Genomic DNA, 24,765 nt, shown 5'->3' on the forward strand with positions numbered 1-24,765 from the left:
GCTATCATCTCTCTCTTTCCCCCCGACAAATTGAGATCAGGGCAAAGTTGCATTGCTTGTTGGTCGGCAGCTGTCTGGCGGAAGAAGAGGTGGAATGAACCGGCGGCCTATGCTACGGGGTTGGCTGTAATTGAAGGCGTTTTGATTGGATAGATTGATAGACGGGTGTATCAGTTTTCTTAAATTAATGTTGCGTTAAAAGAGGTTCCACCTGTGCGTGATTGACGCTGCCACCTGTGACTATTCCTCGCCCGGGAAGAGCAATCTGTGAAATGCACAAGTCCTCTTGTGTGTCTGGGGAGCATTCGTTGTGTCGCACATCATGCCTTTGGGAAATGTCCAAGTCCCATTGCGTGCGTTCTAGAGAGCATTCATCATCTCCAACGTCACAATCATGTCCAAGTCCCATGGCGTACGCATTAGGAGCATTCAGCATCCCTAACATCACACTCCTACGAAATGACCAAGTCCCACCGCATACGCCCCGGGAGCATTCATCATCCCCGCATCACTCTTGTTCAAAGAAATCCCAAGTCCCATCGCGTACGCCCCGGGAGCATTCTTCATCCCCCGCATCACTCCTCCTCTTCAAAAATCCAAGTCCCATCGCGTACACCCCAGGAGCATTCATCCTCCGCGACACCACCATCTCCTTCATCACCAGCATTCACACCTCCCTCTTGACCTCCCTAGTCATGGCATGGTCCGAGCGCCTGATTGGCCGTATATATCGCTCCTCCTCGTCGTCCATGTCTTCTTCATCCATCCGTCGGCGTCGACGGCTGCTTGTCCTCCCAAAAAGACGCAAGCTCTACTGCTGTGCGTTGTGGGAGGCGCTGGATGGGAACTTGGCAAGGGGTGGAGGGAGGGAGGGAGCGAGGTATTTCCAGGTGGCTGTTGTGCAATGAATAGCAAAGAGGTGGAGTGGAGAGATTGGTTCGCGTGTCGGTCGACGTCAGCATGTCACCGGTTGATGATGGATTATGAGGGAGGGCGGATGATGGAAGACTAGACATCACATCTCATCATCTCAACGCAATCCAGCATGATTGAATTCATCTCATTTTTGAGTGTTTTTTTTTTTTTTTTTTCCAGCTATACGCTGAACTATCATAGCGGTGAGGCAGCTAGGTACGGTGCAATACCTATGCAACCACCTGTCTGTCTAGGTGGTGAAGTGTCCACATGTCGTTCCAGCGCTGTCTACCCCGTCCCAAAAGAGGACGCAAGCCGTGGCAAAGGTAGACAGACAGATGGATCAGAGGGTGGCGGTGGGTGGTTGGGGCAATATGGGGGTGTAGGGAGGGGTATCGTATCGAGCAAGCAAGCAGAAAGCGCAAAACTGCAAAAGGCGCAGAGGAAGAAAAGACAAGAGAATGGAATCGCTCAAAGAGGAAAAGGTTCCACGCATGCGTGTGCCACCCGCGCCATCAACGGATGTGGTCGGATGAGTTGATTGTCCGATGACGGTGGTGGTGACGGTGGTGGTGGTGGAATGCGATGCCGTCGCGCGTCGTCGTCGTTCGTCGTGAGAAGACTCATGATGCCGTAGATGATGATGACTCGAAGGAGAGTGACGTCTCGTATGGCTGTCAACCATTGTAATGACATTGCGATATGTCTTTGGTCAATCAGCCGCCAGCGCCGTGCTATCTTCGAGCCATCAAAACAGCCGGTAGAACAACTCCGAAGAAAAAGAACACCTGAAGAGAAAAAGAGTTCCTCCACCCAAAACCCCGCCCGCTATGATGGATGATGGATGTGTCGTGGTATCGAAGAAGGGGAGAGAGACATTTGTTTCGTAGCAGTGCGTACTCATTTGTCTCATGAGCGGTCTTGATCACTGATGCCCGTGGTATGGTAGCCCAAGTCCCAAAAAAACGCCAAGTTGTTTTCCATCTCCTTCTTGCTCCTCTTATCTGCTTCTTCATGGTTGCCATCTTCTCTTTCGTAGTCATCATCATCATCACATGTGCAGCTTAAGCTGCAGCTTGTATTCCACGCCTTCGCGTTTCATCCATTCTTCCAGGAAAACGAGACCCATGCGCACGGCCTGGACAGGCGTCGTTTCGACTCCGAGCGGCAGAAAGTACGGGCCTTCGAGATTTCCTGGTTGCAGCTGCTCCCACTTGCTCATGTCGGGGGCGTTCGGCGCGCTGTCAGGATCGCCCAGCCTGGTGCGACCCTCCCATGTTTTGGGAAACTGCTCAATCAGAGCGTCGATGGACAGCTTGCCGCGCGACTCGCCGAGCATGGAGCCCAGGTACTTGACGTTTTCGCTCATCACTGCCAGTGCCTTGTCGGCACTCAGTTGCGACGTTGAGCCCTGAGCACCGCCCAAGCTGGAGCTTTGGCTCTCCTTGTCCTTGTCACCCTCGGTGTGACCGGACTGCGTAGCAGATTGATGTGCCACAACGGTTGCCACGCGGTGTGATATGATGGCCCCGAGCTGGAGTCGAAGGCCTTCTAGAACGGAGAAGGACTGGCAGCCGGATTTGAAATAGCGGAAAAGTGGGAGCATAGTGCGCCAGTTTTCATTGGTGTTTGGGTGATTGAGGAGATGGACGCGATAGTCCTGGCAAAAGTATGCCGCCATGTAAGTGAGGATGCATTCGATGCTCATCACAGCAGCGCGCTTGCGGTTTTTGATGGAGGGTGGCTGCTTTCCGACAGGCTGCGACAATGCTTGTGTCTCGTGCTTGATTCGCCGACCAAGTTCGTTCAGCTTCTTCGAATGCACGCCCCAAGCTTGAGCCTCGCTGGCTTTGCCGTTCACAGACGTCGTTGGACCCTTGATATCGCTGGGCGTATTTGCCGCCTGGCCAGGAGTAACCACAATGCCGTTGCTTTCATTCGAGACAGAGCGTATCATACCGGCGGCCTTGAGTTCTTTTCGCGGCGTCAAGTACTGGTTCTTTTGCGTACTAGATTTTTGAGACAGGGAAGGAGACTGCTGGGAGGGGGGGAGTGGTGTTCGTGGTTTCTTGTCCAAGTCCAGGTTCGAAGGAGCCCTGGGACGCTTCGGTGGACGTGATTCTAGGGACTCGTCGACAGCTCTAGGCCTCTTCTCGGGCACCTGAGCAACAGACTTGCGCGGTATCTCCTTTGGCGGAGCAACCTTGGTCTTGACACTTTCCATCTTGCGCGGCTTCTCTGCCTCAGAATCATCGGCATCATGCTCCTTGGGACGATTCTTGCGGTTGGGAGGAAGTCGAAGGTATCGCTCCACATCTTGTCTACGCTTTCTCCCATATTTCAATGCGACAATGAGCTTGCGCGGCTTCTCTTCGGCGGTAATGGATTTGGTAGAATCATTCACCAGACTCTGTTTGGAGCTTTTGGCATTATCTCCTGATTTTTCTGCAGCCTTGCTCTTGATGGGGGATATGTGCGGAGGGCGGCCTGACTTGTGGTCATTGGAAGCGCTCGAGCCATTTTCTTTTGGTCGATTGTTCTGACGCTCTTCCAACGCGCGCTTTTCCAATTCGAGCTCGATCTCGTCAGGAAGGGTGGGTGAAAGCAGAGGAGGTAGGCCTGAGGCGTGGGGTGACAGGATCGGAGAAAGAAGGCGAGGGAGGCCGTGGGGTGTTGACTGCGAATCGTTGACGGGTTCGCTGGAAGGCTTGTCGATTGAAGAGTCCGACGCGCGGTGTTTCTTTGCTGCAGGCGGTGATTCGGCTCTACCTGGTGAGCTTGATTGCTTCGCTTCAGCGTCATCTCGCGGTCTGTCCAAACTGTTAGCCTCAATGTGTAAGCTTGAAAGCGCTGTCGCATACCGTTTCTGGCTCTTATCAGATGAAGCCTCGGTCGGCGGAGGCTTTTCTGGTAAAGCATGAGCCTCACGGAGCCTTGAATCTTCCCTCTTCGTCTTTTCCTCCCCACCTGCAGGCTTGCCCAGCAAGCCGCTTGCCTTTTGGCTCTTGTACGCTGCCAATGTAATCTTCTTCTTGGGCACGTTGTTCCGCACCGGAGTGCTCGCATTGCTCGGGGTAGTCTTGTCCTTCATAGCTGCCCGTCTGTCTCTTTCCTCATCCACTTCGGTCCTGCACACGAAACAGCTGTCTGATGGATCGCGCAGGATGAAGCTCATGTACTGCAGGCGCTCTTCGCCTGGATCAAAGGGTGTGTTTCTGCACCAGCTAGCCGCCTGCTCTGCGGACCAGTGGTGATAGCGCGGCTCAGCACAAGGTACTGTGACAATGTAGGGCGCGTCCGGGATGTTGTTGCGAATGCGATCAAAGGCGTCTTCTAGCTTGCGCAGCTCCTCGGCATCCTCAGCGCTCAAAGATGCATGCGAATGTGTAGTAGGCTTTGCCTTGGCAGATGTTGGAGGCGGAGACGTATCGGACGTGGACATTGCTAGGTCAAGCCGGTGTCGGATAAGAGTGTGCGGTTGGTTGGATGGCGATTGGGAGTGCAACAGGTTGGTCGGAGTAGAGGAGGGTTCGAGAGTTGGTGCGGCGCAGTGTTGGTTTGCGCAACGACAAAGTATTTTTGCGATTGTGCCAGTTCACCTGGTGAATTCGCGCGGTGCACTCCACTCCTCCGCTGACTCGGTCATGGGCAGGAGCCGGCCGTCATTCTGCCATGAGCAGTCGCGCGGAGTCGCGAAGGGAGAATCGGATCGATGAAGCAGCGAACGAATGTTGCGAGGGGTTCCGGATGGGTTGGACTGGGGAGCGGTCAAAATGGCGATGTTTGAGGGGCAGTTGGTGTTTGGGTAGGTCGAGCGCAAGGTACTCGGCGGTCATGACAGCCGTCAGGCCCCAGGGTCTCGTGGTCTTGGCATCAACTGCTTTGCGGGCGCGCGCTGCCGGTGCTACAACGACCGCCATGAACATATGGAAATTCACATTGCACAGCTGCAGTCTACCTTGAGCTCAGAATCGTTCGCTGTACTTTCCGTCGGGGCTTCGCGCTGCTTGGATCCTGCGCGTCTCAGTCACGTTGGCCGTGTCCATCAGCGCCTTGGTTGGATACAAGCTTCTCCCATTTGCTTGCTTGCGAAGGAGATGGTGGCTCCTTTTCTGCATTCTCAGTCTGCTTCTCGGCTGAGCTATCTATGTGTGCAAACCTCTGCAGAAGAGGGCCGTCGTCAAGTCAATATCTGACGCTAAACGGTGCGGCGGGATGTGCCGGCGGATCACCTCCAGACGCCCTCCTGATTCGGGAAACCACCGGCGGCGTTTTCGAGCCAATCCCGTCGCCAACATTACCGCCTTTTTCGATAATTCCGTCTGACATCAACAAAAAACATTTGTGCCTGTCCTGTCCCGCTCGCTTCTTTAGACTTTGGAAAAGCCTTGTGCATACGAGATTTGAGAAAAGGCACAAAGCCTGTCCTCTCCCACTGGATTTTTGACGCGAAACCTAGGCACTCAGAGCTCATCTTCGGTCGTATCATCCTCGTCGTCGGCTGCTGGAGCCTTTCCTGACTGCTGCTGCTGCTGTTGCTGCTGCCCAGACAAGCTTTGACCGTTTTTGCGCGTAAAAGGCAATTCCCGTCGCGGTGGTGGTGGTGAGTCAGGCTTGCGCTGCTCTGGTGAATTCCCGTTCCCCGCTACGGTTTCAATAGCCTTTTTCTTTGCCCCTTCTCCGGGCTTCGCTGCGCCAGGCACAGATGCAACATCGCCCATGTCCCCGTCTTGCTCGTCCTCGGTCTCGTCCTGGTCAGAGTTGTCGGGAGTCACATCCGCATCGTCCGTCTCATCGTCATCCTCGTCCTGGGCAGGCTTGGGCTTGGGCTTGCGGGATTCAAAACTCGAATCTTCGTCCGACTCGGAATCGCTGGCTGCTCGCTTGTTTGGCCGGGATGGACCCGCCCTCCTACCCCGCGTCGACTTTCTTGCGCCCTCAACGGCAGCGGCTACGTCTTGAGTTAGCGTCATCTACGACTCGATGCACCCGGATGGAAGCAGTCGTTGGCCGGCGGTGCTTACCTGCGGCCGGGTCCACTTTGGCACAGGCCAGTAGACGTTGCAGATCTCTTATCTTGAGCTTCTTAGCGTTCATCATTGTCGTAGTCTTGGCGAGTATGGCCGTCTCATGGTTCGGTTTGACCTTGGTGAAGTTTTCACATTGTCCCTTGTATTTGCGGCATTCATTCTCCTTGGTGACTACCGTTGCTTGAGCGGCCTTTTTCTCCCTTCGCTCTGCATCCTCGCGCAGAACCGCATCGCCAGCCCAATGGAAAAGGCTGATTTCCGTGTCGTTGTCTTCCGGGAGCCGGATAGCGCCAATGCGTTGCTAGGGACAGGGAAGTTAGTGGTAATGGAGGGTAAACATTGACGTCAACTACGCACAGTAACGCCGGCAATGTTTTTGCGCAAAGTGAGGTTGATGCGGCCATCGGAGACGGCAGAGATGATCTCGATGTCATCCAAGCCCGTGGGGCCATGACTGGGCTCATCGCTTTTCAGCAAGACGTGCTTCAAAATTGCCTCCCACTCGGCATCGCTCCCCTTGTAAGCCGGGCGGAGCTGGAGGTCTTTGATCTTCTTGTGGCGGACTTGAGAGTTGGCGGAGCGGATCGTTAGTTTGAAACAAACGCAAAAGGCGGGGATAAGTAGGTGGAAAGAAAACGCACTTGAGGTCGCGTATACATTTTCACTTTCGGTACCGATCAGCTTCAGGTCAAGGGGCTGCGGGCCGATGGCTTGGACTGAGACCAGGACGAAATCATCTTGGTCTTGGGCGTCGACATCAGTTCTACGGACGCGCAATAATGTCCGAGGAGGGCTCATGGTGATGTGCGGGATAAATTGGCAAAGCAAAGCGAAAGCAAGAGAAAGAATTTGTATGATGCGGGAGGCGGAGTGGTGCCTGGTTTGGAGCAGGTTCAGGTTGGTGGGAAGCCTAAAAGGTGACAAGGCAGCAGACGCGGTGATGTCGTCCAGGAAGTCGATTCAAGCGTTGGACCTCACGGGCCGATGGTGAGCAGTGCACGCGGGCTGGCGGAGAGGATCAACCGCGGGAAGTGCAGGGATGGGGAAGCCTGAAGTCATGAGCAAAGCAAACCGATGTCTTTGTCAATAGGTACAGCAGGTGAAGCGACCGACACGAGTTGAATATTTCTGAGGTGAGCAGAGAGCCGACAAGCGCGCAAAACACCATGTTCTTGCAAGCTGCTGGGCCCCCCAGCTCGGGGAATGGCTGGACAAGAGCCAAAACGCGGCGCACGAGCACTGTTTGGGCATGTGGAACCCTGCCTGTACAGTACCCTTGCCCTGGCAAATCCGGAGTCTGGGTCGTGTTGTTTTCGCGTCGTCGTCTTCGTCGTCGTCCACTCTTGCCGCCATCACCCTCGCCCTCGAGCTGACATGACAGTTGTCGCCATTCCAAGTACCTAGCTTCCCGACCGACCCTCATCCCTACACCATCACACGGCACCTGCTCTCGCTGTGCCATCGCCATCGCCAGCCAGCCAGCCAGCCAGCTCGCTCAGCCTGGGACCTGGTGGCCGCGCTACCGGCCACACAACCTCCGACCCCAGCCTCTCCGCCGCCAACTCTCCCCTTCAAACACTCCCGCTCCCTCCGTTTGTTCACCCAAAAATTATCAAGGCAGCTCTCACCCACCACCTAGGGCGCCGCCATGGCTCCCACCCCAATCGAAAATTGGGACGACGATGGCGACTTCCAAGGAGACCTCTTCACCCACTCTGTCGCAAGCTCCGTGGCCCATACCGCCTTCTCGCTATCCTCGCGCGCCCCCTCGGTGCGCTCCGAGTCAGTCAACGACGAGGATGACTGGCAGGTTCTGATTAAGCCCAACGACGACGCCTCGACGCGAAATGCTATTTCCCAGGCAAAACAAGCTGGAATCCCTCTCCCAAACTCTACCCCATCCTCGGCCCTTCTCGGTGGAACCATCAAGCGTCTTGGAAAGACTCCATCCCGGCAGAAGATCACTGACGAGGATTGGGGCGATGACATTGAGCTTCCCGGTCCCAGTTCGGATGGACTAAAATTAAAGACTCCTCAACCTCCTCCCCTCACTCCCTCACACGACGACGATGATTTCGACGACTGGGCCGAGGGCTCTCTAGGCATTCGCTTTGCCGGCACTCGTCGGGACCACCGCACCAGAGGTTCCTCCGCCTCCGCCGCCATGAGTCCCAGCTTGGGCAGCTGCATGACCCTCGAGAGCGAAGATGACGACCTCGGCGGCCTTGTGCTTCCCACCGAGCCTCTCGATTTCAAGGCTCTCCTACTGAAGCGACAGGAAGCCGAGGCCGAAGACGACAAAACGCCTCAGCCAGACCCGCGTCCACTCGCAGACGCGTCCGTCGACGTTGGGCATCTACAGTCAGAGACTTCTGCATCACCTGCTCCAACGCCGAGCGAACAGAGTGAAACACAACCTGCGTCCGACATTTTCGGTCGTCCTTCGAAAGCCCAAGTCGACTTTCAACCCACCCATCAACCCGAGCCACCCGTTGAACCTCAGAAGCAAACCCCAGCTGCTGCTGAAGAAGACGACTTTTTCGCCGACGTCGACTTTGAGAAGCTAGACGCCAACAGACACACAGTCAATCGACATGTCAGGGTGCAGTCGAAAAAGTCACAAGCATCCTCTTCCCGGAACTCTGGACCGTCTCTTACCTTTACGGACAAAAATACTTCATCTTCACGCATTCCAAGACCACTTCCGTCCATCTCCTCCCGCTCGAGACTTGACCCCGTCTACGAATCCGGTGCTCCCCAGCCTAACCGCAATGGCCGAGCAGCGCCACCTACTGCCAGCTCACACCTTCTCCGATCCAAAAGGTCGGCTCCAGTGCTCCGCAGCGAGTACAGATCCAGCAGAAACTCGGCTCCGTTTCTTTCATCTGGTGTCAACAACAAACCATTCCAACCCTCGACCAAGCCGACTCCCAGCCACCTCCGCCGAGAGTCTGACCCTCGATCACATTCACCCACTCCTCGCGCGCACTCACGTCTGAGCCGAGGACCTGATACGCCTCGGAGGGGTGGAAACAGAAAGGACATTGCACCTGCGTCATTGGTGCAAGAGGCGAGGACGAAACGTCAGTACACGAAACCGACGCGTAAACGCAACTTTGGAGATGGTTCGGAACTTGACTTGTTCGATGACCTTCCCACATCGGTTCAAAAGGAGAGTGGCTTCTTGAAGCAGCCTTCAAATCGTCCTCCAAACAAACTGCTCCGTCAAGTCAGCCAGAGCAAGCTTCCGCAGCCTCCCGAGCGGATGCACACGCCGCAGCCGCCTCCAACACCGAGCAGGACACTTAAGCGAGAGAGCCTTCCAAGCTTCGCTCGTGATACCGCAGCGAGTCGGATTGCTCGAGAGCAACGCCTTGGCGGTCCTCGCTCGCGTCATGACGGTCCGCTGGCGCCAGTCAGTACGAACTGGAAGACGCAGGTGGCTGCGCGGACTCCGCAGACCAGCCCGCAAGCCAACCGCAAGAGAGGCACGGGCCAGAAACCAACGCTGATCAAGCATACACATGATTCTGTATCGAGAAGTGAGTAGATTTCTACATGATTCGAGAGTCTCCACTAATTGTGATCCTTGCAGCCGAGAAGGGTATGACCTACAACCCAGCCCTCAAGCGTTGGGAAGGCAACGACAGCGCACTCGCTCATTTCTCTGCGACGATGGAGACAATTAATCACCGTCATGTTTCCGGCCATGCGCACTCGGTGTCACAGCCTCAAATCGCCCTCCACCGACACAACAACTCGATACCCTCACTTCCAACCCCAACATCTCTGGCAACCAAGAGCGGCTCTCCTCCTCGACCGGCTCTCATTGCCCCTGTCGGAGCTGCCCATGGAGTACAAGTTGAGCGAGGTATGGTCTTCGACCCTCGTCGGATGTGTTGGTTGAAGCTCGATGCGCGAGCCAGCGGTCCTTTTTCGCCAACGCCATCCATCGGCGACGACGACGACCCTTTCGCGGACATTGATGATTTGAAAGACGACGAAAATAGGGTCGAAGCCGGGGCTGGCGCACTATCAACGGGCGCTGGCGGCCCTGGGTCTGCCTCGACGACCATGGACAACGTGATTAGTGAAGAGTTTGACCTTGGGCCGATGGTTGTCAAGGCACAACATGATGCAGAGTTCCACTGGCGCCGGAAGGTCGAAAAGTGGGTCGGTGCGGAAAGGGACGCACAGACCGACGACTGGCGATGGGAAATCCGATGCATGTCGGCGTCAGCGTCTGCCAGCTCTTTCGCTGAGACGATAGGACCTAGATAGGGTCTCGTTCTGACGACTCAGTGGATGTTTTGTCCTCTCTGGTACTTCAGAGATGCCTGACATCTGATCATTTCAATGAGGTTGATAGGCCTCACGAAGTCGATGACTCCCTATCGAGCCCCCGAAGCCTGCAGCTTCTATCCTATTAGAGTCTTGTGTTTTTCCTGCATTCAAAAATTCTCCCCCGCAGTTTTTTATACCATTCAAGTCATCGTTTGGAGCACCAGATTCAGATAGGTTATACCCAGGAATGGAGCCATGGGGCATGCTACCTTGCCAGGTAACCAAATGTTGCCTTTGGTTGTTGGTAGCGAGTTGCAAGAGATCATGGTTCTTTTTCATTTTTCTCTTTTGCCGGTATTGGGTTACCAAAAACAAAGTAGTGAGCACCCTCACGGCCGATCCACCACATCACCTGCTGCTCTCGTTTCGGAAGCGCAGATTCACGATTTGACGACATCAGCACGCCCCGCTGGGCTGTGCCTACATACCCCCTTCACGGTCGCTTGCCTGGAACGATCGCTTGGATACCACCAGACTGCATAAACCAAAGACAAAGAAGATTTTCACGAGGCCATGGACACTTGTATGAAGGATGAGGGGCGCGTCTTGCTACGGCGGCGTCCAAAAACTACGACGAGAATGATTGGTTGGGAGGCTTGCGAATGGTTGGTTTTGGTCTTGCTTTCTCTTTTCCTGTTTTCGTTCTGTTGCTTTACCTGTGCATGCTTTGCTCGGCTTTCTTCTCTGTTTCCTCCCTTCTCGTGTGATGGATTTGATGACTCCACGACTGCCTAATATTTTGCTTGGTTTTGGGCTGGCACTATACCAAGAAAGAAGATGATGACGAAAGACGGAAAGGAAACGGAAAGTTTTACGATTGGAAAGGGCGAACGTTTTTCACGGCTGTCTTGGAACGGATGGACCGGACGCGATGCTCGGATGGCTAGCTGGACGACGCGTTTATTGCTCTCAGCTCTTATGATGATACCGTTACGATGGGATTGGATCGCCGTTTTTTTATACTCCCCTCCCCTCGCTCTTGCTGGAGTCGCTTTGACGACACGTCTTTCGCTTCTACTTGCGCTCGTTTTTGCTGGAGTGCGTCAAGAGAAGGTTTTGGCGCTTGGAGCCGCCGCTTTTGCAGAAGCTGGAGCTCAAAATTTTCCCTGGTGCTGCTTTCTCCTAGGGCTTGGTTGACTGTCGCTGCTTGCGCCATTGATTGTCTGTCGGGGTTCACCGAGGCTTTCAACTTTGGATCACTCTCGCCTCTGCAAGACCTTCGTCCACAGGCGGCGGTGGATGGCCGTGGAGTTGCCATCAGCGCGACGCACCCCACGCTTCAATTACATTTACGATAGGATAGCTTTGTAGCCGACCTGAAGATTGAGCTCCCGTACGTATGTACGCCTCTCGTCTTGGGCTTTCAGGTATTCACACCATAGTCTATCTGCACTAAAAGTTCTACATCATCGTGACCTTCGACAATAATTAACGACAAATGACTGATGGCCGTTTTGTCGGTGGCGGGGAGGGTGGTAGGGGAAAGAGTCACACAACATCCATCCGCCCATGCAGGTATCCTGATCCCATCCCATCACATCACATCGCCGCCGCCGCCGTCACATCCGCAACCAACACCAAACAGACAACCAAGTCCGACGCCGCTCCTCTTCATCAAACACTGCGCATTGTCGTTTTCCTAATCATGAGCTGGACGCGCGATCCGCGCCCCGAGTGCAAAGCATAAACAACGCGCTAGGCGCACCTATGCGCTGTGCGGCGCGCACACGCGTCCTTCCTTCCGGGTACCTTGCTCTAGGTCCCTAGCTAGGTGCTCGCTGCGTAGGGCAAGCCACGCGAACCCGCCACCGCACGCGCTACACGCCAGCCTGCCGCGGCTGGCGTCCTACCTACCGCAGCCACTTGCCTGCCTGGTTCCCAGCCACCGGATTGCGCATTGGACATGTCTTGCTTGCTAATTTGGTCGTCTTGTTGGACGGTGCTGCGGTGCGTTGGGGACGGGGGGGAGGGGGGGGGCTCGTGGCGTGGCCACGCGGTGACCATTGAGTGAAGACGACGAAAATGAAGAGCTTGGGGAATGGAGAGACTGGGCCGAGATCGAGCAGCAGAGCGTTCTTCCTCATCTAAAACTCGACGCACTGCGCGCGTATTAACCTTTCTCTTCCTTCAAACTGCTCCACCGCTCGTCAACACCACCTCAATTACACCAGACCCTGGCTTCTCTCCTTTTTTTTTTTCTTCCGAGATAAACCAGCAGCTCACCTACTCCTGCGAACACCTGGGTCCTCGTCCCTCGACTTGGCCCAGCGCCACAGCAGGCGCTACTGGCGCCACGTCTGCCACGCCCGCCGCCTGCTCGTCTGCCACGCGACAGACGGACTGACGAACGAACTAAACGGGGCAGGCATGCGGCGAAAGGCGAGGCACGCGGCTCCTTGAATGTGGACACGACGGCGGGTGAGACAGGGTTGCGCGCGTGCCACGCGCTTTGCGCGGGTGACGCGAGGGACGCGGGGAGACGCGGGTGCTGGGCTGAGAATAGTAAACAGAGGGATAGGCCGACAGCGGTGATGGTGGTGATCGTTGTGCTGTGAGTTCGAGGAGTTGTCTTGGTGCCGCGTAGGGCTGTTCGTAAGTCTCATGTCTCCGGCTCGTTCTTTCAGATATTCTCCTTGTCTTCTTCTTTTCTTGCGTGCCTCTTCATCTCTTGGCTCCTTGGGTAGGCGAGCATCTTCGCCCTAAAAGTCTCTTTTTCTCACTGATTTTATTTCAATTTCCTTTAATGTCCGCGGTATCACTTTGTGTTGAAGTATGCGACATGCGCGGCCATGATTCCGGACGCGATGAATCCACATTCTGCACCGAGACTGCGATGCTCGGCTGCAGGAGAAGAAGACAAGGGCATCGACGGGGCTGATAATGAGAGCCCACGGCATTTGTGAGAGTCAAAAATCGGAATCGAGGATGTTGGCTCGTCGTAAAAGCTTCCTGTTGCACGTTGTCATTTTCTGTGCTAGGGTGCGGTATAAGAAAAGTCGCGACAGCCCTCTAGTATACAGCAGGGTCGGTGGTGTAGTGGTAACATGTGCCGTGGCTACAGTCTTTCCCACGGTTCGTCCCAGGTTCGAGTCCTGGCCGACCTGACCTTTCTCTTTTGCCACTCCATTCTTGTCTTTTTGGAAATCAGATGTGCGATGGTGTTGAGTGGTAGCGAAGTGTGAGAAAGGTAAGGTCAGGGGCACAGGCCATCTGGGCGCCCTCTTTCTGTGAGTCTTTTTCCGTCGCTTCCGGGTTTGGTGTAAAGGGGTTGTTGGTATATGAAAAGGTGCTGTGGCTCCTACTTTATACCCAGGGTCGGTGGTGTAGTGGTAACATATGTCATGGCCGCAGTCTTTCCCATGACAAGTCCCAGGTTCAATTACTGGCTGACCTGTTCTTACTTTTTGCTCTCCATACCTCTTTTTGCATCGTTGTTCACTGGTAGCGATGTTGGAGGATGACTGGTGCCGAGGGACGTGCGAGCTTGTCGGTCCCAGGGGCGGCTCGACATCGGGAAGTGAAGGCCAGTAAAGAGCATGGGAGCGGAGCAATTGTGCTGTCGTGTTTGGGCGGGAGCGTTGTGAGTTCCGGATTGCTGGCGTGACTCCTTCTCCGTTTGTCGGTTCAGGAAGTCGCGGTATTACATCTTGGAATGGAGGAAATCTGGCCATGTTTACCCTTGAGAGCAACGAGATGAGTTTGTTGGTGAGACGAAGACTCCCGATGCGCGTCATTTCATTTCTCGTCTTGTCAATTGGTAAGTCATCGCCATGGGGCTACACTCGATCTCTGAGGAAATGAATGGACGACTACACCTTTTTCCAGACTTCGAAACCATCTGCTAGGGACGCATCAGCAACTTTCGATCCCGCCGCTTACCGGCATCTCCGTGTCCGCCGTGTCAACAACATCAAGCCACGCACAACAACGCATCGCGCCCCCTGAAAACGCAGGTCTCGCTCCCTGGTAGCTGGTCAACAATAGGAAAGACATTTCTGCAGCTGCAGCTGCCCTGAATACTTTCTGCGGTACCGTGTCGCGCAGCTTTGCCGGTGACAGGCTCGCTGGTGATAAGGTGTGCCGACATCATATGACGTGGTGCCGAAATGGGCGGCTCGTTTGGAATGGCCGTCTCCTGAGCGCTGCGGCTGTGCGAAAGATAAGGCGAGGGAGATGGACTGGTAACACGAAAAGGAAAGGGAGCCGTCAGTCGATGTTTGGCGCTGATGTGGTTGATGAAGTTGTTGGTTGTCGGCCGAAGAGATTGGAGTGGTGTGATGGGTCCGGGTATTTTGTGGATCTGGTGGACTGCTGTGGTGAGAGCGACGTGAGTGAGGCTCATTGCCTTGCCGGTTGTGTCTTACAAGCGCAGTAAGTGACGAAAGAAATTATTGACCGGCCGAGGCTTGTTGCAAGTCATAGCACGGAAGCCGATGACTCCTTGTAGTTGGCAAGTAGATTTTCTCTATCTCCTAATTACTAGGAGCTTGAATACTCCCTAGCTCCCTAGAGTCTAACTTGGCTGTACAGAAGCCTAGTAATTCACATTTCTTCTGTCATCCACTGTGCTCGCTTGCAGGACGTCGAAGTTTGTCGAAGAAACCAGCTACTCCCTTGACAAATTTTTGGTCAAGACCATGCGCTTTCTAGAGTCACCCATTTCCCGTACAAGGGCTTCATGATGGAGCAAAGAAGTTGAATGCTATCACTAATAACTCATACTATTCACTAAGTTGAGTCTCCATAACTGCATGCCTACGAAAGCAACTGAAGCAAGCCCGCCCTCCTCCCAAAACCAAAGTCGAAGCGGTTACTTTCCAAGAGGTCAGTACTGACCGTAGATCGTGGTATGTTACCCTCCTGATTCCCAAACTGGTTGTGGGTTGTGAAGAGGTGGAGAACGGAAAGAAAAGGTGTGATTTTATAGCAGCTTGAATCTCAACCCCTGACTCCCAGGCCAGGTGACTGGAAGGCGGAAAACGATTGGTGCAGGTGATTCTAAACACACAGACAAAATGTCTGCCCGTTTGGAACTTCATGTGACCTACCAAAGGGTCAAAGAAACAAGAAGTCAGCATTTGCAATAAAATTGGGGCAGTGGACTGTTGGATGCGGAGTTGCTACCAGGGGACTCAAGAAGTATCAAAAGGGAGTCCCTCGGTTCTGTAGGGACAAATGATTCATCATCATCTTCAGAGAATTATGCTTCGCATTTTAATCGACCTCATACTCATATGCTAAACCGCCTACTTGTGCGACTATACGGGGAGAAGAAGCCAGAGAACAGAGTACATAAGCTTGGAGCTGAAGCTTTCCCCGCAAGCTTCGAAAATACCAAGAGTCGTTGGATGCAGAGCAAAGGAAAGCAGTCTAAGTATCCTTTATACCTTGCCGCGCTTCCTTCGGCCTCACATGATTGCCGCACATGCCAAATCTCCACGGCCATCGAGGTCAACTGACCACCGCCGGCCGTCTATAAAGGCAACTAGACTTAAGCTCTTTCTCCATGAAAAGTGTTCTATGAGTATCGACTACAGACAGTAGTACTGACAGGAGCGACTGACTGCCCCTGTTGGTGATGAGAAACTCCAGAACTACTTTGCCTCCCGTCTCTTCCCCTTTCGCCTCGCAGTTTTGGTCCTGAACAAAGGACTCTAGGAGTGCTTGTTGCCGACTGCTGTGTGGTTCGACACCACTGACCCGCCAAAGTCTGCTCCGTCATGAGGTAGCAACGCCGAAACTCACCGATGTTCTTTATTTCTTCTCAAATAAAGAAATCAAGAGTCAGTCCTACATTCGGAGCTCGGGAGGCCACCACAGGCGACGTCCATTTCGTCAAGCATCTGAATTCAGCATTCTACAGACACTGCATGGATCTTAATCAAAAGAAGAAAAGCAGTCATTTGACGCTCATTCTACGCTCGGCACAATACCCAGCCAATAGCACAGCCACAGCACATGCCAAACCTCCCCGTGCACCTCCAAATCAATTCCCCGATGATTAAACCCAGATCTGACCTTCTGACCCCTGATTCACAGACCGCATACGAGCCCCCGCTCCCAAGCCCAGGGACATTTCACATATAAATTCATCCCACGTGACTGGTCCTTCACTCCAACTTCTACTCCAGCAGAGCCAAGGCTGCAAGGTCGACAGCAAGGCGACTGTCTTGGCTTGGAGTTTGGGAACCCGCAGAACATGCCTTTTCTTTGCGCGCGGGCGGAATGTTGGATGAGCGAAAGTATTTTCTTGCGAAGGGGACAAGTCAGGGGGATGTTGCTGTCCATTGGCAAGCATAAATGGATAGCGGCTTCCCAATCGTCAAACATTGAAAGCAATCATTTCATTGTGGCCATGAGATTGGCCCAGAAGCACGCCGGTACAACTCAGTAAGATTGGCAGCAAACCCAAAGCCTCCAAACAGTTGGTAGATGTTTCGGGTGTTGTCTGAAGAGACACAGTACGTCCTCTGAAAGCTCTTAGGCTTGCCCTTCAAGCTGCCGCGGGCAGCGCGCCATCGTCTGCAGACCTGCATGTCGCCGAGCAGGGGGTCTTTTATACTCACCCCAAACCCACAGACCAAGTGTCTCTCCCCCTTGTGCCCGACTTCCCCAAAGAAGGCATAAGCACATGCATACCGCACAGACTCACAAACGCAATCCTGACCTGCTGCCACCGGACCGCCCAACGTCACCAGCTCTTTACTCTATTGCCACCATCTCCGCAACCCCCACAACTCATCAACTCCTCCACACCTAGCCCCTCCCTCACCACGGCCCTTCTCATCGCCGTCCAAAGGCCGCCTGTCCGCACGCAGCCTCTCGTCTCCTCTCCCCACTAACGCACGCACCGACTTCACTACCCACAGTCGCACGCACTCGCGCCAACGTTTGCGGGGCCCCACGCCCGCAGCGCAGCGACACGACGTTCAGAGACGAATGGAATGCTGCGCTAACATGACGAAAAGAAGGGGAATTGCGGAGTGGACGATCGCAATGGGCCCTGAAGTTGGAGGTGGTGGGGTGGGCCGGGCAGGCCGGGGGCCCCGGCGTGGGGTAGATATGACGTCGGTGCGCAAAAAGGGCCGGAAGAGGCAAAGATGCAACAACGGGCGGGTTGGTTGCAGCCCGCCAGCGCTGCGCTGTGCAGTTTGGAGAGGGTGAGTGGGATGGATGGGTGGGTGGTGGAGAATGAAGAGCGATGATGATGATGACGATGGAGCCAAGGCGTTGAGGAGGACTCCCAGGTTGGTTGTTGGTTTATCTTGCAATCTGCAAGTACGTAGGTAGGTAGCCCCCTTGGTTGGCTGCATGCATGCAGCTGTGCCACTTTTTCGCTGATGGCTCGCTCTGCCTGCGTGTGACCTCCAGTCCCATCACATCGTGGCAAACGACAAGTCGCCTCCCTTCCATCTCCCAAACACAGTCAATCAGTCACCTCAAAATCTTGATTGAATGCAGTTGTTGCACGCATTACTAAACCATTCCACCAGCTTCTGTAGTCTTTTTTTCTGTTCTACCACTACTTTTTCAAGCAAGCAATCTAGCGCTGTAACCTCTTCTCGGCCGTAATTCTGTCATTGCGCATTCTCGTGTAGCGATGAAGCCAAAGAGCCAAGAATGATCGGTAGGAGAGCCAGCGATGTTAGGAAAGAGAAACGCAGAGCTCGACATGACGAGGGGAAGAGAAATGAGGTGGTCGCATTTGAGCAGAGCCGCACAGCAAGGAGCAAGGGGCATTGAAGGTAAGAGGGGGAGTGAGTGCCAAGGCCACTCTCACCACCATAGGTGTTCGGGGAGTCCCCCATCGTGGAATCCAAAAAGATGAATGAAATTGCTGGGGAGGAAGAGTGCTGCCATGACGATAGCATTTGTAAAGAGGAGCAAAAAGCGGTAAAGCGGAGAGCAGGGTCGCGCATAAAAGAGCAAAACCGGCCCAAGAACAGCAAACCTAAAAAATCATAAACAAAACCAACGCCAGTCCCATATGCCGCCGTCTCCCCCGTCCATGCATAGTCTCAACCTTTATGTCTTGCGGTTGTACGTTATCCAAACGAAAACCAGCACCAGCTAGAAAGAGACCAAGGAGAAAGAGGAAAAGCAAAGAAAAAGGAAATCCGTATCCACTACTCTCCACGAGCAGGTCTTGTTCGTGCTATAAGTGTGTCTATCAACGCCCCCAATCGTCCAGCTTCGTACAAAACGCTGTGAAGAGAGCTTTTCTAAGTGTGCGCCGTAGTAAAACAAAGCAATCGCTCTCTAGGAAAGAATGCCCGCCTTCCATGTTGGCGGGGAGCGAGAGTAGAATGGAGAAGCCACACCAATCTGCTCTATGGAGGGTGGATGTATGTGTGGGAGTTGCGCCAAAACGTCTATACGCTCTTGTCGGCCTGAAATGGAACAAAGCAAAAACGAAAGGAGGACGCCGACCCATGCAACTGAATTGATTGAGGAAAGAAGGTCGTAGATGAGGTGGTGATACAGAGTCGAATTGTAGTGAAGGAGGCAGCCAGAAGGAGGACCCCAGAACGGAGCAGCCGCGTTCAGTGCTGGCCAGGCGAAGGTCGGGGCTTGTAGTCCGGGAGGTATTCGAACCACTGCTCCTCGGGCTTGTAACGGTAGGCCTTGAACTCGACGCCATAGGGCTTGGGCTCCAGCATGTACAACATGCCAAGCGGGCAGTCAATGTCGGCGACCTCAGTGCGCGCAAGACCGAGGAAGTAGGCAAGCAGGACGCGAGCGACAGAACGGTGAGTGATGAGCAGAGCGTGATCAGTCATACGCTCCAGTTCCACAATGACTGGGCGCAGTCGGTTGATGACGTCAAGGTAACCTTCACCGCCAGGGCCAGGGTAACGGTACTGCAGCTTGTCCTGGCGCCGAAGATCGAATTCCGCAGTGTACTTGTCCCGGATCTCTTCGTACGTCATGCCTTCCATGAGACCGGCGTTGAGCTCGTCCAGCATGCGCATCTGCTTGAGATCAAAGTCCTCATCATCAAAGTATTGAGCAGTCTGGATGGCACGCTTGAGCATCGAAGTCCAGACGCAGCAGTTCTTGCGAGGAGGCTCTTCCTCGTTCATAAAGTAGGGATTCGGAGGAGACATGTCGCCTGGCTGGGGCGGGAAATGGGAAGCCATGGTCTTTTCGCGTTGGCGAATTTCCCACGCTTCACGCTCGTACTTGATGAACTTGGTAACGGCCTCGGCGTAGCGTCGACCGTTCTCGCTGAGATCCGAGTCACCTCCAATCTTGCCGGCGACGTTGTCCATGGATTCGCCATGGCGCGTAATCCAAATCATTCGAGGTGCGAGGTTGAAATTGAGGAGGTAGTAGACGGCCTGGGCGGCGATGAAGCCTCTGATTTGGTGCGAAATGACCTTGCGCCCAACGTCAATCATCTGGACGTAGGCCATGTTGTTTCGCTCCTCATAGTCTCCCAGCGGCACGTAGGCTTTTTCGTAGATGGCCACTCGCTTCTTGAAATCCTCCAGAGCAACAACGGGATCCTTGTCCTTGTAGTCGGGACCAGACAGCTTGAGGCGCATGTTTGATTCCAGGAGACGCTCGTCCTTACAGAGAGACTCGACGAAGAGAACGTTGAGTTCAGCGCCACACTGATCGCGCACACGCCTCACAATGGCAGAGCGGCGCTCCAGTGTGCTGTTGGTCGCGTCCAAGATGGCAACGGTTCCACTCGAGTTTCGCAAGTATTCGATGGCATCGTCCAGAGTCTCCATGGCGCATTGCTCGCGCAAGAGGGCAGCCTTGTAGTTGTTGGGGTCGAAAAAGTTTGCAGACTGGTCCATGACCTCGACCGTAGGGAGCCGCTCGGGAGTCTTCTGCTGAGTGAGCTCTGGGAAAGCCTCCTTGAGAAACTTGCGGTCCTCTTCATCCTTCTTCTTCTCATGTTCGATCTCGTTGGGAGGCGTTCCGTTTTGCTGAGGAACCTCGCGGCCGTTGACCAAAATCTTGGCGGCCAAGTGAGGAGGGTCCAGTTGTTGTCTCTGCTCAATGACACCCTGGGGCGCGCCGGTCGATATGCTTTCTCTCCGTACCGAGTCGGTTGGGCGTTTCTCGAGCTTGGGCGATGGTTCTGGATTCGAAGTGCCGCCACCACCAGCAGCGATGCGACGGCGCTCGCCAACGTTGAAAATGCGGGCCTCGTGTTGCAACCAATTCAAGTATCTGGCCAGCTTCTTTGTAATATAGCTCTTGCCACGGGCGGGCAAGCCGACCATGACAATGAGCAACTTCGCGCCCAAGTCGCGCTGCGCGATGCGGCCATCGGGGGAGATTTTGGACTTTGTGAGACCGGGGATGTCGAGGGTGGTAGGGCGGATGCGGGGCGTGGAGCTCCCAGAGTTGCTGCGCAGTGGGGGACTGTCCATGGTTGTCAGCTTGGAGGGTCTGAAAAGGTCATGACTCTGGAGCATGGAGGGTAAGGTATTTGATGACAGTGCGGCAGTCGGGCCGAAGATGCAAAATGTGGGTATGCGCACAACCCCAGGCACCAAGCTGTGACGTCTATTGATGCAATTGTGCACAAGGGAGCGGCGACTTACATGCGGGGGCTATTGGGCGCGGTAGTGTTGGGGGTGTCGCTCGGAGGAATGCCGACGCCGTCTTTGGCTTGGGCGTGGCCATGATGTGTCGGTGGCAGCTTTAGGTCTGCGTCGGTCGTATGGCCATCGAGGCCGGTGGCAGCGCGCGCCCTGGGAGGAATCGAGGGAGGAGGCACTGGAGCGGTATTCTGCGACGGTCGTACGGGGAAGGTTTGCTGTTTGTTTTGTACGAAACCGTCGGTAGCGGGAAGCTGGGTTGAGGTGGTGGTATTATTCATAAGGGCGACCTTGGCAAAGTCGCTGTGCTGGCTCTGCTTGCGACGAGGAGCGGTTGAGGGCGCGGGAGCGACGGGCGGAGGAGTCGGAGCGGTTGTAGCAATAAAGGTGTCGAGCTGGAGGAGGCGTGGGTGGTGGTGTTGGAGTTGCGAGAAGTCCGGCGGAGGAGGAGCGAGAGGGTGAGGGCCTTTGACGGCGGCCAAGGTGTGCGGGTGGTGGTCAGTTATGAGCGGCATCCTGGATGACGCAGCTTGGCAGGGAAGCGGTCGTGCAGTGGTAGTGCTGCTGGTGCTGCGCTCAACACCGTAACTTTTTTGCTGTCGCCAAGGTCTCGCACCGCAGACTTCCGACGACGGGTGGCGTATATATGGCGAAGGGGCTCCGACTGGCTGAGGGTGCAAAGTTTTGGGGACTTTGTTTGGGGAGAGGTGGTGCGTGGTGAATTTATCTTCTGACTATAGCATGAGAGACCCGCTACTTGAACTTTTTGGATGAGGCTGCCCGCTGGGAACACAGGAGCGAGGCATCCACTTCTCACTTCACCTTGCGACCATCCATGCCCTGCCCTGCCTCATTCCTCTGCCCGCTGCATCGCTGGCACGCCAACCGTGTGCGACAGAAGCAAGAGCTCACTGCCGTCCAATCGATGGCCCACGTCCCCAGCTCAACACTTTCAATTAGGTTGTGCCATCAGCTCCGTCGGACTTCGGCCGGCGGCGCGGCCACTCTGACAGTAACGTTATATGATCATGTCGATAGCTTCAAGGTCAGCACCAGCAGGGATGCGTATGCTGCCACGCTAAGCGCCGTGAGCACCGAAACGACGTTGCCCGACGTCCTGAATTTCTTGCGCTGCAGCCCGTCCTCGCCCACCTCGGAGAAGAATTGCTTGTTGCCGTGTTGCCGCCTCAGCAGACTGGTAAACAGCACCGCCGCCCCGTACACGGCGAACAGTGCGCCGATCGAGTAGAACTCTGCCGTAAAGATCTTCAGCACCACCAGAGCGAATGAAAACTGGCCCAGCGCCGTGCGAATGTAGGCCCCCTCAAACGTCCGCTGCGCTGCCCTAATCTCGACAAGCTCGTCCTGCGTAAGAATGACTGACCGCGCGCGGTGAAGGCGCAAACGGTACCTGTCGGCGGGATTGCGTCCCTGGAATCCATCCTGCTTCAGCTAGCTTCCTTGGGGCTTGAAACGGGTGAGCACACCTCGAACATGTTGTCGTCTAAGCGTCAATGGCTGCTTCAGCGTGTTGCACCCAATGTGCGTTGCTCCGGCTGGCCCTCGACGGTGACCGACACAATCAACGGCTCCCGAGCTGCTGGATCGAGCAAGTCTCCTGCAGCTCGTCTCGGATCTCCTCTGACGGTTGTTGTGCTACCGGGAGTTTGAAGCACACGAGATGATGAAGAGATGTGGGAAGAGATGGTTTGGCTGAAGATGTGGCTGTCCTAGGAATAGATGTGCTAAGCAAGTTGTGTGTATGCATCGCCCAGACATCCCAGCACACCACCAGATCACCTCGGCAGCAGTTTGGGATGTAGCTGGTAGCTTGCGGTACTGTACATAGCAGCAGGTCTTTGTAGCAAATTCGACTGAGTACATATCTTTTCTCAACTTGGCCAAACGCATTTTCGTCTCTGGTGGTGCTGTCCTCCAGCGTGCCTGCTGTGGCGTCGCCACCTCCATCATGTGGGGCTTGAGCTCTTGTGGAGCAGCCGGGCGCCGGTCAACTTCCTTTGAATGCTTCCCAGCGCAGCGCGACACGTCAAACCCACAAACAAAGACCTTTGCCCGCCTGTACGAGCTGAATGCGGCCTATGAGGACTGCCAACTCTTTCACCGACTTGAAAATTCGACCGTGACGGCGCACCTACAAGAGCCAAAGGCCCCACTCGAACCAGGGCACTAGTCACCATTATTTTACGACGCCAACCTCCGCCGTTGCGTTTGCTCTTCCCCCGCAAATACACAACTACTGCGATTCCCAATCGTCCCTCGCCCTTCCAATTCTTCAGCCTCGATTCTCTTTGGGAGAAACTCTGCTCGATACGCGTCATGGCTGCAGACGACGAGGTCAAGTCGCAACCCGCAACGAGCAACGCGTCGTCTGGGACGAAACGAAAGAGGGCGGGGCCCAAGTTCTACGCCGTCAAGAATGGTCGCAAGCCTGGCGTCTACAGCAACTGGAACGACTGCCAAGCGCAGGTCAGCGGCTTCAAGAATGCGATTCGTACTGCACCAAGCCCGCTATCCCAGCAGGCTTCAGCTAATTGCATGTGTAGACCAGTCTTTTTCGACCGCAGCCGAGGCCCACGAGTTCATCAAGCCCAAAGAAATCGTGAGCGTGAACAAGGGCGACGACACCAAAGTATCCAAGTTCTACGCTGTTCAGAACGGCCACGTGCCCGGCGTCTACACCGACTGGGCTTCTTGCCAAGAGCAGACTGTTGGGTTCCACGCAGCCAAACACAAGGCCTTCGATACGCGTGCCGAGGCGGAAGAATTCGCAAAAGCTGGCAGGGCACAGGGAGGAGCAATCCAAGGCGTCTCGGTATATTCGGAGTCGCCCACCGATGGTGCTGACGCGGCTTCGAACAAAGGCCATGCCGCAAAGAAACAAAGAAAGAGCCCCAAGTCGGCAGAGCCTACAGGGGACTGGGAACCGGGCGATGGGCCATTGCCCGAAGACGCCGAGGATGGATTTGACCCCAACATTATGATGGATCCAGAGACGGGCGCGGTCAAACACAAGACTGAGGGCCAGAAGCTCGCCAAGAAGAAGATGCCAACCGGCGAATCCAAGGGTGGCGTACTCAAAATCTATACTGATGGAAGCTCCCTTGGTAATGGCAAGAAAGGAGCTATTGCTGGCGTCGGCGTCTTCTTCGGTCCTTTGGATGAGAGGTAATGCAAGCCATCATTCCCACTAACACACTATCAACACCGTACTAACGTGTGCAGAAATGTCTCCACCGCACTCGCTGGTCCTCGTCAGACTAACCAACGCGCCGAGCTCACAGCCATTCAACGAGCTCTCGACCTGGCCCCCTGGATCGGGACGTGGAAATCCTGACCGACAGCGATTATTCCATCAAATGCCTCACGACTTGGATCACCAGCTGGAAGAAGAAGGACTGGAAGACGGCTGCCGGAAAGCCTGTTGAGAACAGGGATTTGATCGAGGCCATTGACGGCCGCATCGAGGAGAGGAAAAAACTGGGCCGCAAGACCGAGTTCAAATGGGTCAAGGGCCATGCGGAAAATCCAGGCAACAAGGCCGCCGATGAGCTCGCTGTTCAGGGCGCGAGGATGGCCATGGCTGAAGCCAAAAAGGAGCCCTAGACCTCGGCTTAGGATCATGCGGCATGTTGCAACTGCCGGTGATGTCCAGGTGTTGAAAACACCTCATTTATGGCATCAAGAGCCGCCGGCCTCGGAAGCAAATTGATGACGTTCTTGGAAAGAAGCCGTTTCAGAGACCGAAGACTGGCAAGCACCCCAAAAACATTTCCGGAATCGAGATGTGGAAGACGCGAAATGCACTTTCCTTGGCTGTCTCCCCAGACATTTACTTGGACCACGAAAGCTATCGATCTTCTTGCCAAGCGAAGCACGAAAAACAAACCAAAAAG

At 54.8% G+C, this 24,765-nt stretch overlaps 7 protein-coding genes and 2 non-coding genes across 9 annotated transcripts; 5 read left to right on the top strand and 4 right to left on the bottom strand.

The window, feature by feature from the left end:
- Window positions 1-279: 279 nt before the first annotated feature.
- Window positions 280-1,024, top strand: BKA78DRAFT_16097 (uncharacterized protein). The gene has a single exon (XM_066883107.1). The coding sequence runs from the start codon at window positions 336-338 to the stop codon at window positions 906-908; it is 573 nt and encodes a 190-aa protein (XP_066749618.1). The 5' UTR covers window positions 280-335; the 3' UTR covers window positions 909-1,024.
- A 4,418-nt stretch (window positions 1,025-5,442) lies between these two features.
- Window positions 5,443-7,063, bottom strand: BKA78DRAFT_303091 (uncharacterized protein). Its single transcript, XM_066887510.1, has 3 exons — window positions 6,587-7,063; window positions 6,303-6,508; window positions 5,443-6,246 (listed from the first exon to the last, which is right to left on the bottom strand). The coding sequence occupies exons 1-3, from the start codon at window positions 6,741-6,743 to the stop codon at window positions 5,854-5,856; spliced, it is 756 nt and encodes a 251-aa protein (XP_066749619.1). The 5' UTR covers window positions 6,744-7,063; the 3' UTR covers window positions 5,443-5,853.
- Window positions 7,064-7,319: 256 nt separating this feature from the next.
- Window positions 7,320-9,563, top strand: BKA78DRAFT_303096 (uncharacterized protein). Its single transcript, XM_066887511.1, has one exon. The coding sequence runs from the start codon at window positions 7,594-7,596 to the stop codon at window positions 9,493-9,495; it is 1,902 nt and encodes a 633-aa protein (XP_066749620.1). The 5' UTR covers window positions 7,320-7,593; the 3' UTR covers window positions 9,496-9,563.
- A 3,481-nt stretch (window positions 9,564-13,044) lies between these two features.
- On the bottom strand, window positions 13,045-14,111 carry BKA78DRAFT_16143 (uncharacterized protein). The gene has a single exon (XM_066883111.1). It carries the CDS (start codon window positions 14,021-14,023, stop codon window positions 13,196-13,198), a length of 828 nt encoding a protein of 275 aa, XP_066749621.1. The 5' UTR covers window positions 14,024-14,111; the 3' UTR covers window positions 13,045-13,195.
- Window positions 13,312-13,393, top strand: BKA78DRAFT_t9. The gene has a single exon. It is a non-coding gene; the product is annotated as a tRNA-Cys (tRNA).
- On the top strand, window positions 13,602-13,683 carry BKA78DRAFT_t10. Its single transcript has one exon. It is a non-coding gene; the product is annotated as a tRNA-Gly (tRNA).
- A 4,721-nt stretch (window positions 14,112-18,832) lies between the features above and the next one.
- BKA78DRAFT_244327 (6-phosphofructo-2-kinase 1) lies at window positions 18,833-21,132 on the bottom strand (the record flags this gene model as incomplete). Its single annotated transcript, XM_066884019.1, has 2 exons — window positions 18,833-20,699; window positions 20,855-21,132. The coding sequence occupies 2 exons, from the start codon at window positions 21,130-21,132 to the stop codon at window positions 18,833-18,835; spliced, it is 2,145 nt and encodes a 714-aa protein (XP_066749622.1).
- Window positions 21,133-21,545: 413 nt separating this feature from the next.
- On the bottom strand, window positions 21,546-22,570 carry BKA78DRAFT_376274 (uncharacterized protein). The gene is made up of 2 exons (XM_066892820.1): window positions 22,339-22,570; window positions 21,546-22,294 (listed from the first exon to the last, which is right to left on the bottom strand). Exons 1-2 carry the CDS (start codon window positions 22,345-22,347, stop codon window positions 21,878-21,880), a joined length of 426 nt encoding a protein of 141 aa, XP_066749623.1. The 5' UTR covers window positions 22,348-22,570; the 3' UTR covers window positions 21,546-21,877.
- A 618-nt stretch (window positions 22,571-23,188) lies between these two features.
- Window positions 23,189-24,475, top strand: BKA78DRAFT_348933 (RNase H domain-containing protein; the record flags this gene model as incomplete). Its single annotated transcript, XM_066890715.1, has 4 exons — window positions 23,189-23,363; window positions 23,416-24,037; window positions 24,095-24,193; window positions 24,253-24,475. The coding sequence occupies 4 exons, from the start codon at window positions 23,189-23,191 to the stop codon at window positions 24,473-24,475; spliced, it is 1,119 nt and encodes a 372-aa protein (XP_066749624.1).
- Between the last annotated feature and the right edge of the window lie 290 nt (window positions 24,476-24,765).

Source organism: Phyllosticta capitalensis (genome assembly GCF_038381095.1).
Source record: "Phyllosticta capitalensis strain CBS 128856 chromosome Unknown BKA78scaffold_1, whole genome shotgun sequence".
NCBI classification, from domain to species: Eukaryota; Fungi; Ascomycota; class Dothideomycetes; order Botryosphaeriales; family Phyllostictaceae; genus Phyllosticta; species Phyllosticta capitalensis.

Excerpts from the sequence above, each read along its gene's own strand:
- BKA78DRAFT_16097 (XM_066883107.1), top strand. The coding sequence starts at position 336 with ATGTCCAAGTCCCATTGCGTGCGTTCTAGAGAGCATTCATCATCTCCA.
- BKA78DRAFT_303091 (XM_066887510.1), bottom strand. The coding sequence starts at position 6,743 with ATGAGCCCTCCTCGGACATTATTGCGCGTCCGTAGAACTGATGTCGAC. Across the intron at positions 6,509-6,586 it reads AAATGTATACGCGACCTCAA|TCCGCCACAAGAAGATCAAA; the intron begins GTGCGTTTTCTT and ends CCAACTCTCAAG. Across the intron at positions 6,247-6,302 it reads AAAACATTGCCGGCGTTACT|CAACGCATTGGCGCTATCCG; the intron begins GTGCGTAGTTGA and ends CCCTGTCCCTAG.
- BKA78DRAFT_303096 (XM_066887511.1), top strand. The coding sequence starts at position 7,594 with ATGGCTCCCACCCCAATCGAAAATTGGGACGACGATGGCGACTTCCAA.
- BKA78DRAFT_16143 (XM_066883111.1), bottom strand. The coding sequence starts at position 14,023 with ATGACGCGCATCGGGAGTCTTCGTCTCACCAACAAACTCATCTCGTTG.